The 13055-nt window shown below is 47.1% G+C and overlaps 1 protein-coding gene across 4 annotated transcripts in view; it reads left to right on the top strand.

Moving 5' to 3' along the window:
* tspan15 (tetraspanin 15) overlaps positions 1-13055 on the top strand; it is an 876670-nt gene that overhangs the window by 168212 nt on the left and 695403 nt on the right. For 3 of the 4 annotated variants that reach the window (XM_085995037.1, XM_085995036.1, XM_085995039.1), the window contains one exon: positions 7318-7392. The exons of the other annotated variant lie outside the window; for it this stretch is intronic. In XM_085995037.1, the coding sequence (XP_085851163.1) occupies positions 7318-7392 (75 nt within the window). The remainder of the gene's footprint in view (positions 1-7317; positions 7393-13055) is intronic. 4 annotated transcript variants of the gene reach the window in all.

The raw sequence follows: 13055 nt of genomic DNA, 5'->3' as shown, positions 1-13055 counted from the left end.
TGCAGAGAGGCCAGAATTAGAAATGATCCAAGCTTTCCCCTGTCCAGCGACTGTAGTGGGCCCTCAAAGTATGAGAAGCCCATGTCAAAGTACGTAGGTACAAGAATGCCTATATCTGTGCATAAGACGGATGTCACTGCAAAGACCGACATCAGCATAGATGCAGCAAAGAATGAAGACGATCCCGGAAAACACTGCCTCATCCGCTCGCAAAATGTAGAGGCTTCAGAAACAAGACCAAAGATGAACGCAGAGCCTACCTCAAAGATAATAATGGGACATGTTTTAGGTGTTGCGCCTCCGTTTCCCACACTGCAAGAGACTGTAGGATAGCGTTGAGATGCAGGGAGTGTGAGAGTGACCGCCACAGCACAGCTATGCACCCAGGTCCTACCCCCACAACGGAAAAGCCAACCATCAAAGACTCTGAGCCCGGAGACGGGAGAAAGGGAACCCTTACCACAGCACCAACGGTGAGCTCCATATGCACTGAGGTGTGTGGCCAAGGCCTCACAGGACGATCGTGTTCCAAAATATGCCTTGTAAGAGTCTACCCACAAGGACAGCGCGACCACTCAGTTAACATGTATGCAATACTCGATGACCAAAGTAACCGGTTACTCGCACGGTCAGACTTTTTTGACATATTTGGCGTCGAGAGTAGCCCAGCCCCTTACTCACTGAGAACCTGTGCCGGACTCTTGGAGATGGCAGGAAGGAAAGCAGATGGGTTCTGTGCCGAGGCAGTGAGTGAAGGGGTGAGCACAGAGTTACCGTCACTGATAGAGTGCAGTGAAATCCCGAACAACCGATCGGAGACACCAACACCTGAGACAGCACTTCACCATGCCCACCTAAAGCCCATAGCATCACGCATCCCAGCATTGGATCCAAAGGCCCAGATTCTCCTCCTGCTCAGGAGAGATGTGGTGAGGGTGCATAAGGTGAGAGAGCAAGTTAACAGACCACACGATGACCCCTTTGCCCAAAGACTCGACTTAGGCTGGGTGCTCGTGGGAGAAGTGGGCCTAGACCAAGCTCACAAGCCCAACGTAAGCACCTTTAAGACCAACGTGCTAGAAAGTGGACGACCCTCTTTCCTCACTCCCTGCCCAAGTCACATCCACCTGAAAGAGAGAGCGAGCTACGGCGGGGAGCAACAAGGTGATTTCTCTCACACAACATGGGGGTGCTCGGCTGACACCAGAGCTGTCGACAAACTGGGGCACACCATGTTTGAAAAGACAAAAGATGACAACAAAGGTGCTCTCCTTCGAAGACGAAGCTTTAATGAATATTATGGAGAAAGAATTTCACAAAGATGAGGCGAACAACTGGGTTGCGCCTCTCCCCTTCAAGGTACCCCGGCTTCTTCTGCCTAACAATCGCGATCAGGCACTGTCATGCCTCGCATCACTGTGGCGCACATTAGATAGAAAGCCCGAAATGAAGGAACAGTTCATTGCCTTCATGGAAAAGGTTTTCGAGAGTAACCATGCTGAATTAGCACCTCCACTCAAAGAAGGAGAGGAGTGCTGGTATCTCCCGATTTTTGGAGTTTATCACCCCCAGAACCCTAGTCAAATAAGAGTAATTTTCGACTCCAGCGCTCAGCACTGTGGCATCTCACTCAACAACGTTCTGCTCACGGGTCCAGACCTAAACAACACCCTCCTTGGCGTGCTGATTCGCTTTAGGAAAGAGCTCATAGCAGTAACCGCAGACATCCAACAGATGTTCTATTGCTTTGTGGTGAGAGAGGACCATAGGAACTACCTGAGGTTCTTCTGGTCTCGTGACAACAACATGTCAAAGGACATCACTGAATACAGGATGCGGGTCCACGTTTTTGGTAACAGCCCCTCCCCTGCAGTCTCCATCTATGGGCTCAGAAGTGCAGCCAAAGAGGGAGAACACGAGCATGGAACAGACACAAGACAGTTTGTGGAGAGACATTTTTATGTTGATGACGGCCTCATATCCTTACCTTCAGAAGCAGAAGCCATCAACCTGCTGAAGCGAACTCAAGCTTCATTAGCACAGTCCAACCTGAGGCTGCACAAAATTGCCTCAAACAGTGTAGCAGTGATGAAGGCCTTTCCAGCTGAGGATCTCGCCAAGGGCATTAAAGACTTAGACCTCAGCGACGAAACCATGCCAGCCCAGCTAAGCCTTGGTTTATGTTAGGAAATTGAATTTGACACCTTCACCTTTGCAGTGTCTGTAGGTGACAAGCCATTTACATGCTGTGGAGTGCTGTCAACGGTCAACTCACTCTTTGACCCTCTCGGCATGGTGGCGCCCGTGACTATTCAGGAAAGAGCCCTACTACGAGAACTCTGCACAGACACGAGCGACTGGGACTCTCCACTCCCCGAAGGCAGGTTAACAGAATGGGAGACATGGAGAAATTCTCTCAAAATTCTAAAAAATCTTAATATCCCACGCACCTACTCACCAGACACACTCTCCAAATCCAAACGCACCGAGTTGTGTGCATTCTCAGATGCGTCCGAGAAAGCTATCGGCGCGGTAGCCTACCTGAGATCCCTGGATGATGAGGGCCAAAGCAACGTGGGATTTGTCCTGGGAAAGGCGAAGTTGACACCCTGGCCAGAGCCCACCATACCACGCCTGGAGTTATGCGCTGCAGTATTAGCGGTGGAGATGGCGGATCTCATCCTGGATGAGATAGATTTCAAGCTTGATGCAGTGAAATTCTACTGTGACAGCAAAGTTGTGCTCGGTTACATCTCCAATGAGTCAAAGAGGTTCTTCATATATGTACACAACAGAGTTCAGCAAATAAGACAATCAACATGCCCCGACAAGTGGCACTATGTGCCCACAGAGCTGAATCCAGCTGACCTCGCCACCAGGTCAGTGCCTGCCTCCCAGCTCTCCAGTACAATGTGATTTACCGGGCCAGCTTTCTTACACAAACCTGACCAAGCTGACCATACGGCACAAGAATCATTCAAGCTCGTCAGCCCAGAACTAGATGTGAAGGCCACTGTTCAAGGGACGGTCAAAAGTTCTTCAGACCCATCTCAGAGGTCGTACTCCTCTTACCTAAGGAGGACTGAGTGTTATTGATTCCACAGTTCTGTATGTTTTATAAGTAGTGGCATCTAATAGACGCCAGGCGGGGAGTGTTCTGCCTTATAATTGCAGGAGTTTCGTTTCGTTGCCGCCAGTAGGTGGCAGTAAAGGGAAATGGCCAGTAGGGTCACTCAACAGGAAGTAGTAAAGTGATAGCAATCAAAGAGGTCACAGCAGCATGGAGCATGCTGCAAGTTAATCCACTGTAATCCTACATTGTTACGCCTTCGAAAGCATTGCCTGTGAGTTGAATGGTTTCATTACATATCCATGTTTAGATGTTAGTTATATCTCAGGTATGTAACAAGGTGCATTTCTTTCTTTTGTCTTTCTCAGTTTTACTCCAACCCAATGCAACTGATTTGTATTGTTTCATTGACCTCATGCAAGTGTGGCATTATTAAGCACCGGAGCTTGGACGCTACATCCTGACTCCCATGTCGTTATTGAAAGGAGTTTGGCTGGCTGTCTAACTGCGTACAGACACATACACGTAGGGAGGACAGTACAGGGCGTATAATTGGCAAATTAATTTCAATATAGATATGTGTGAGGTGGTGCATTTTGGTAGGAAGAATAAGGAGGCCACATACTCCTTGGAAAGTAAGAGTCTAAATGGGTTAGATGAGCAAAGGGATGTAGGGGTACAGATACAGAAATCACTAAAAGTAGCGATGCCGGTTAATATTGCCATAAAAAAGCAAACAAGCACTGGGATTTGTTCCTAGAGGGATAGAATTGAAAAGCAGGGAATTTATGTTAAACTTGTATATAACCTTGGTTCGACCACACTTAAGAGTACTGTGCACAGTTCTGGTTTCCATATTATAAAAAGGATATAGAGGCACAGGAAAAGGTACAAGGATGCTATCCGAACTGAGAGGTATACCTATCAGGAAAGATTGAACAGGGGCTCATTTCTCCAGAAAAAATAAGGCCGAGGGGTGACCTGATAAAGGTCTTTAAGATTATGGAAGGGTTTGATAGGGTAGACGTTTCCACTTGTGGGGGAGAACAAAACTAGGGGCCATAAATATAAGATAGTCACCAATAAATCGAATAGTGAATTCAGGAGAAACTTCAGAGTGTGGTTAGAATGTGGAATTCGCTATCTCAAGGAGTAGTTGAGGTGAATAACATAGATGCATTTACAGGGAAGCTAGATAAACACATGAGGGAGAAAGGAATAGAAGGTTTTGCTGGTGAAGAGGGGTGGGAGCAGGCTCGTGTGTAGCATAAACACTGACAGAGGATAGTTGGGCTGAATGGCCTGTTTCTGTGCTGTACATTCAATGTAATTCTTTGGTTCTCTGACTCCAGCTTCTTGTGCATCCCCCCCCTGCCTTTGCCTCACTATTGGCTGCCGTGTCTTCATCCACCTAGGCCCCACTCTCGGGAACTCACTCCCTGGACTTTCCATCCTTCCAATGTCCTATCCTTTAAATCATTCCGGCAATAGTAATGAAGACTTGTGCTCCAGAACTAGCTGCGCCCTAGCCAAGCTGTTCCAGTACAGCTACAACACTGGCATCTACCCGGCAATGTGGAAAATTGCCCAAGTATGCCCTGTCTACAAAAAGCAGGACAAATCTGACCCGGCCAATTACCGTCCCATCAGTCTACTCTCAATCATCAGCAAAGTGATGGAAGGTGTCATCGGCAGTGCTATCAAGCGGCACTTACTCAGCAATAATCTGCTAACTGACGCCCAGTTTGGGTTCCGCCAGGACCACTCAGCTCCTGACCTCATTACAGCCTTGGTCCAAACATGGACAAAAGAGCTGAACTCAAGAGGTGAGGTGAGAGTGACTGCCCTTGACATCAAGGCAGCATTTGATCGAGTGTGGCATCAAGGAGCCCTAGCAAAACTGAAGTCAATGGGAATCAAGGGGAAAACTCTCCATTGGTTGGAATCATACCTAGCACAAAGGAAGTTGGCTGTGGTTGTTGGAGGTCATTCATCTCAATCACATGACATCACTGCAGGAGTTCCTCAGGGCAGTGTCCTAGGCCCAACCATCTTCAGCTGTTTCATCAATGACCTTCCCTCCATCATAAGGTCAGAAGTGGGGATGTTCGCTGATGATTGCACACTGTTCAGCACCATTCGAGACTCGTCAGATACTGACGCAGTCCGTGTCCATATGCAGCAAGACCTGGACAACATTCAGACTTGGGCTGACAAGTGGCAAGTAACATTCGCACCACACAAGTGCCAGGCAATGACCATCTCCAACAAGCGAGACTCCAACCATCTCCCCTTGACATTCAATGGCATTGCCATCGCTGAATCCCCCACTATCAACATCCTGGGGGTTACCATTGATCAGAAACTGAACTGGACCAGCCATATAAATACTGTGGCTACAAGAGCAGGCCAGAGGCTGGGAATTCTGCGGCGAATGTCTCACCTCCTGACTCCCCAAAGCCTTTCCACCATCTACAAGGCACAAGTCAGGAGTGTGATGGAATACTCTCCACTTGCCTGGATGAGTGCAGCTCCAACAACACTCAAGAAGCTCGACACCATTCAGGATAAAGCAGCCCGCTTGATTGGCACTCCATCCACCACCTTCAACATTCACTCCCTCCACCACCGGCGCACTGTGGCTGCAGTGTGTACCATCTACAAGATGCACTGCAGCAACTCGCCAAAGCTCCTTCAACAGCACCTTCCAAACCCGCAACCTCTACCACTTAGAAGGACACGGGCAGCAGACGCATGGGAACATCACCACCTACAAGTTCCCCTCCAAGCCACACACCATCCTGACTTGGACCTGTATTGCCGTTCCTTCACTGTCGCTGGGCCAAAATCCTGGAACTCCCTTCCTAACAGCATTGTGGGTGTACCTACACCATATGGACTGCAGCGGTTCAAGAAGGCGGCTCACCACCATCTTCTCAAGGGCAATTAGGGATGGGCACTAAATGCAGGCCTAGCCAGCGACGCCCACATCCCATCAATGAATAAAAAAAAACCCTCCTTGAAACCCGCCCCTTATCCCTTCTAATATCCTTCTTTGGCTTGATATCTGTTTTCCTCACTCCTCTGTGAAGTGCCTTGGGATGTTTTTCTATGTTGAAGGCACTAATTGAAAATGCAAGTTGTTTAGGAGTTTGAGGAACAGCAGCTAGACCAGGAGTAATGGACCTAGCATCAGCTCAGTGGCAAATGAAAAATGTCCCAACAATAGAGTTCCAGCAGAGCCAGCAGCCACAGCAAGCAGTGGCAGACATCAGAGCCTCGGGAGGAGCAGAGGAGCAGATTCAGAGCTAGCCGAGCATTGACAAGTTCAGTCCCAACGATCGAGCAGTGAGAGATTCAGACCCTGTGTTGCAGGCATTATCCTCAGCTAAGGTAGAGGAAGGACAACAAAGTCGAGCGTGCTCCAAGGCGAATAAAGGCAAAACTTTCCCAGGGCTGTCATCCTACTGAACTCCACAAATAAACTCTAAAGCCTGCACATCTGCCAATGCACTTTATTATGGTTATGTTTATGTTAATGTATTACAAGCCAAATGTATGTTGAATGTTTAAATGTCTTAATCTAAATGTACACTCTCAGGAGCCGCAAGCCTACATTTCGTTGTACTGCACTTGTGCACTAACAATGACAATAAAGTTGATTATGATTATGATTATGAACTGTGGACAGATGGACTTCAGAAAAGGAGACTGGGAGAAAGAGGAATGGAGCTCAGGGAAAAGGCAGCCATCTTGCGGGCAAAAGAATGTCTCACGAAAATGTTATGTGGCAACAGGCATTTCTAGGCTCTGATGGAGAATAGTATTTTTACTCCAATTTTCTTCCCTCTCCTGAAAGCAATGGTGTGTGTTGGGTTATCGTTCTGTTGGTGCTTACAGCCGTCTGTCATTTGCCCAAGAAGCCATACCCCAAATGTCAGCTTTAACAGTGATATTTGACTATAAGGGATATTACAATTCAACAAGATTACATTTTGACCGTGCCATAATTTTCTCCTCTTGTGGATGCTGAGACCAAATGCAATATCTGTTGAGATTAACTAACTCCATACAGAATAGGGACTAAACCTGATTCACATAGCTCGGTGTCACATTATGTAGTGTTTATGTGTACTAAGCTATTGGGGAAACCCAAGAATAGGATTTCTAAAAATATTGGTACTTGTTTAGTAAGTTTGAGAAGAAAAGGGAGAAATAAGCATTATTTTGTGTGTTTTTTTTAATAGTTTCTCTATACCCTTGCAATTGTGCTGATACTTGAATTGCTGGGTGGAGTTGTGGCACTGATCTTTAGGAATCAGGTAAGAAATCAAAATTTCCTCTCAGTCATAATACAAATTAGCGTACAGTCCACTCTTAATTCAAAGTCGCTTAATTCAAATGATCTTTTTGAGCCCACTTTACCACTTTGATGATGTTTGCATTACTTAATTCAAATTATTGGATAATTGGAATTACCCTGTGCAAAAAAAACCCTGAATTATCATGAGTAGTCTGTAGTGTAATAGTGGTGTTTATGGACACTAACACAAATACTCTGTTTACATATTGGATCAAAAGGTAAATTGAAGATAGGCCTTCAGCCCATTTAATTTCATGCTTCCCCTGACTGCATTTAGTTCTGTTTGTCAGCCTTGGTTCAGTGGTACCACTCTCACCTCTGACTCAGAAGGCTGTGGGTTCAAGCCCCACTCCAGAGACTTGAGTGTATAATCTAGGCTGTCACTTCAGTGCAGTACTGAGAGGTTACTACAGTGAGGTGCAGTCTTTCGGATGAGACATTAAACCAAAGGCCCGTCTCAGATGTAAAAGATCTCGTAGCACTATTCAAAGAAGGGCTGGGGAGTTTTCCTGGTGTCCTGGCCAATAGTTACCCTTTAGCCAACACTTAAAAAAAAAAGCAAATTAATTGGTCAATTTATCTCATTGCTGTTTGTAGAATGTTGCTGTGCACAAATTAATTACCATGTCTTCCTACATAATAATAGTGCCTACACTTAAAAAAATAATTCATTGGCGGGGAAGTGCTGTGGTATGTCCTGACAACATGAAAGGTGCTATATAAATGTAAGTTTTCCTTCCTTCCACCCCCCCCCGCCATCACTATGCAGATAAAGATTTCAACTGCGGTAGGATAAGGAATGGAGATTCACATCAGTCACTACAGTTACTGAGATCACTACAGTGATGTGTTTTTATTAAGTATTGGTAGATTTTTCATGGTGTTACTCAAGGGTCCAGAGCATGGTTTCTGATGTTTGCTACAGTCCTTAAAAGTATTAGTAGTTCACCTATTATCATAACACAGCAACAGTATATCCCATGACTGTCACAGGTGGAAAAAAAGACACATCTTCCTGAGAGCAAAGATACAGGGACAAATCTAACCAACAGCTGAAGAATGCAAGCTCTGGAAATGGAGCAGATGGCAAGCCAGAAGCTCCCTAGAGAGGGGCAGTCTACACACGGGGAAAGGTTGTTGGAGAGATTGGAAGTTGGGATTAGGTACTTTGAGTAGGTTTAATTTTTTTCTGTATGGTTGAGTTTTTAATATGTTTATTAGATTTTAAATGTTATTTTTAAGGGTATGAAGCGCAGTGAGTGGGTGTTATTGGATTTTTTCTAATCTCCTTACTATAGATTATTTCAGCTCTCGAATCTTAGATCGTTCTCAAGGGAGAGCCTCACTTTCCCTTATCTTTGAGAGTGTCTATCTTTGCCTTGAGATCTGGATAAGATTTTGGTAATGTGCTCTTGTAAAACGAATCGGCCTAGAAATTCAGTTGTTAGCGCCAGCCGCTAGCGCCTTAAGAGGGCGAGAAGTAGGGCGAGAAGTGGGGCGCGAAGTTGCTAGCGCCCGGGCGCGGCGCGATCTGTGCCTCTCGCGAAATTCAGTTAAGATTTAGCGCTGGCGCAAAACCTTTGCGCGCGCAGATCCTGACATCATTTCATGGTGCAACGCCCTTTGTGCGCCCCGAACCGGAAATTCAGTGGCGCCGGCCTATTGTGCATCTGGCGCCCCCAGCGACTGGTAAAGGGGAACGTTTCCCAGTCGTTGCGGGGCACGGGTGGCGCTAATTAAAGGGGACTCCTCCTGCAGTATAAATGTCAGCCATTTTGCTCCACTTCGTCTTTGTGAGGGATGGATATTTGGAGAGAGACAAAGGGAGAGAGCTTTCTGGTTTGACTCAACACTCGCTCAGGTACTTGTGGCTTCAGGCCAGAGCTTTGCACTTGGATTTAACTTTCAGTGCCATAGCATTGATTCGATACACCTAATGGGGGCTGCAGTGGGTGCAAACGTTGGCTTACTGCATTGCATTCAAAGGGCTCAGAGACGCCGTGAGAGAGTGCCAGTCATGGCCAGACGGAGAAGGGGCAACAGGCGTCGGCACAGGAGGCTTTACCCACCCAGGGTATACCGCCAGCAGTTCTCATATCTGAACATGTCTGAGGAGCAGTGTGTTCGGAGGCTGCGATTCAGAAGGGAGGTGGTCACAGAGATCTGCCACCTGCTTCAGAGAGATCTGCAGCCACAGCTGAGGAGCAGGACGTCTCTGTCGGTGGCAGTGAAGGTGACGGTGGCTCTCAACTTCTATGCCACCGGCTCCTTCCAATCCGCTACTGGGGACATTTCCAACATCTCCCAGTTCGCGGTACATTGCTGCATCCGCCAGGTGACCAATGCCCTTTTCAGAAGGAGACGTCAGGTCGTCTCCTTCCCCGTGACCGTGGACAAGCAGCAAGAGCGTGCAATGGGATTTGCAGCATTAGCGGGCTTCCCCATGGTGCAGGGCGCCATTGACTGCACGCATGTGGCTTTGCGGGCACCTCTGGAGAATGCCGAGGATTACCGCAACCGGAAGGGCTACCATTCGCTCAACGTGCAGTTGGTGTGTGACCATAGGCAGCTCATACTAGCTGTCAATGCCCGCTTTCCAGGCAGCAGCCACGATGCCTTCATCCTGCGCCAGACTTCTGTGGCAGACATGTTCGAGGCCCAGCCTCCCCCATGAGGATGGCTTCTCGGGGACAAAGGCTATCCTTTGTACACCTGGCTGATGACCCCGCTCCGTGCGCCCAGCACCCCTGCTGAAGAGCGATACAATGAGAGCCATCAAGCAACCAGGAACATAATTGAGCACACAATCGGTGTGCTCAAGCAACGGTTCCGCTGTCTGGATCGTTCCGGGGGAGCCGTACAGTACTCGCCTGAGCGAGTCTCCCATTTCGTTGTCGTGTGCTGCATGCTGCACAACCTGGCTATCCGCAGGACTCAGCCACTGCCAGCAGACATTGGGGGACCACCAGAGGAGGAGGAGGAGGAGCACCAGGACGGGAGGGAGGCACAAAGTGCAAGGGCCGTCCGTCGGCGGCTTATTGCAACTCGGTTCTAGGCCCCCTCTCAGGGAATGGCTTGTGCCAATGAAAGAAGATGAATGTAGCCGCTCCGCAAGCCCTCAGCCGATCAAGGCAACAAATACTTCCAAAAGCAAACATGGACAGTGCGATTAAAGAAAATTTTTTACTCTGATAACTCTGTGCCCTTCCCGCATGACAAACTAATTCTGAGAAACCCCCCCCCCCCAAAAAAAAAACACACCAGTCTCAGCCTTTATATTAAAAACAAAAACACCAGTCTCGGCCTTTACATTAAAAACAAATACACCAGTCTCGGCCTTTACATTAAAAACAAAAACACCAGCCTCGGCCTTTACATTAAAAACAAATACACCAGTCTCGGCCTTTACATTAAAAACAAATACACCAGTCTCGGCCTTTACATTAAAAACAAATACACCAGTCTCGGCCTTTACATTAAAAACAAATACACCAGTCTCGGCCTTTACATTAAAAACAAATACACCAGTCTCGGCCTTTACATTAAAAACAAATACACCAGTCTCGGCCTTTACATTAAAAACAAATACACCAGTCTCGGCCTTTACATTAAAAACAAATACACCAGTTTCGGCCTTTACATTAAAAACAAATACAGCAGTCTTGGCCTTTATATTGGCCCAGAAATTCCAGAACGGGGCTTGCAGCGCGTGCAAGCCCCGTATTTACACTTACCCCGCGCTACTGCCGATCAGCTCCAGGGACGCCTGGAATTGGTGTGTCCAGAAGAAGAATCCCGGGCAGCGTATGACGTCACGCCGCCCAGGAGTGCAGCCAGCGCGAAGCCAGGAGCGTGCAGTGCAAGTGAGACACGCCCCTTGAGGTCTCAGTTTCACTGGACACACCCCCAATGTTTCTGTCAAGCTGCTAACCATTTTTACATGCAAAGCAGCAGTTTAAATAGGTTTTTGGAAGTTTTTTGAAGATTTTGGTAACTTTTATAAACTTTTTTAAATGTTTACATTATTTTGAGTAATCTGAAGTAGTTTTAAACAGAATTAAAACAATTTAAAGACTTTTAAAAGCCCTAAAAGAATTTTTTTAATTCCATTTATTTATTTAGCAATGTCGTCATCATACGTGTCTTCACACTGTTCCCTTTGGGGAACTGTATGAAGTGGTGGAAGGATTTATGGCCATGATTAACGCTCATTCCATGACCGTAACCATCTTTGAACCAGGCATTAGGGCGGTTAGTCCTATGGCGGGAGGGTTTTACGGGCTCCCACAAGCTATACAAGGAGGGGGGGCCACCCACACCCACGGACGCAAATATCCCAATGGATGTCAACCCAGAATTTAGAGCCGGAGCTCCGACTCCACTTGCCGGGACTGTCTGGAGCGGGGTTCGAAACCCTACCCTGATCTGGCCCAGCGGCGGGGATCCTACCGCTATGACAAAGGCCCAATCCGATTAGCAACGTGAAATGGCAGCATAGGGCTCCAGTCACGGGGAGGGAAAAGGCGCAGGAAACGTATGGGTGTCACCTTTTGTGCGGAGTGGGCCTTTTGCGTAGCAGTAAGCATCCCCGCCGCTGGGCCAGAAGGAGTAGGGTTTTGAACCCCACTCCAGACAGTCCCGGCAAGTGGAGTCGGAGTTCCAACTTTAAATTCTGGGTGGACATCCAGCGGGATACTTGCGTCCGTGGGTGTTGGTGGCCCCCCCCCCTCAGATGGGTTGTGGGAGCCCGTAAAACCCTCCCGCCATAGGACTAACCACCCTAATGGCTGGTTCAAAGATGGTTACGGTCACGGAATGAGCGTTAATCACGGCCATAAATCCTTCCACCACTTCATACAGTTCCCCAAAGGGAACAGTGTGAGGATACGTACGATGATGACCTCTTGCGCAATGCACCTCCTTGGACCCTCAGTCGCAGATGCGAGGGGGCAAGTCGTGCAATTGTTAAATTTTTCATTTTATTGACATGTAAAATGTTGGCCCAGTAATTCCCTTCCAAATGCGCGAGTACGGTCGGGGTACTTACGCATCTGGCTGGATGAAATGCCGGTTTTCAGCATGCACAGTGCATGTGGGGAAAACCGGCATTTCCTGTCCTCTGAACGAAGGGGTTCAGAGGCAGAACGCGTGCGACTGCACAGGCAGCGCGTGCGCAGTATAATTCGCCGCTTTCATTAATGCTTTCAGTGAGGTCAAGTCATTACAACTTACACATGAAAAAAGCATGGGCACAGTTGCTCCAGAGGCTGCGGAGGAAGATATTTATTATCGTGGAGCTTCTGAAAGTATGTATGTCTGTATATATTCCTTTGCGTGTTATGTATATATTCCTTTACTTATGTGTATGAATGTATTATTTAATTATGACTTTCAGAGAAAGTAACTTATTGGAAAATCATAATTAAAAACATACATTCATACACATTAGTAAAGGAATATAAAACATACATACATATACGTAAAGGAATATATGTGGACATACATACATAACTCATTCTCACATTCCATTCACACAGCCACAATTGCTCCTTCTACCTACCGTTCTGAAAACCCTTTTAAAAAAAAAAAAAAAAAAAAAAAATTTTAACTTTAAAACTTACT

This window comes from Somniosus microcephalus, chromosome 8, assembly GCF_052327205.1.
Source record: "Somniosus microcephalus isolate GS21.2 chromosome 8, FLI_Smic_1.0, whole genome shotgun sequence".
Lineage (NCBI taxonomy): Eukaryota > Metazoa > Chordata > Chondrichthyes > Squaliformes > Somniosidae > Somniosus > Somniosus microcephalus.
This window is presented reverse-complemented; position numbering and strand designations above follow the sequence as displayed.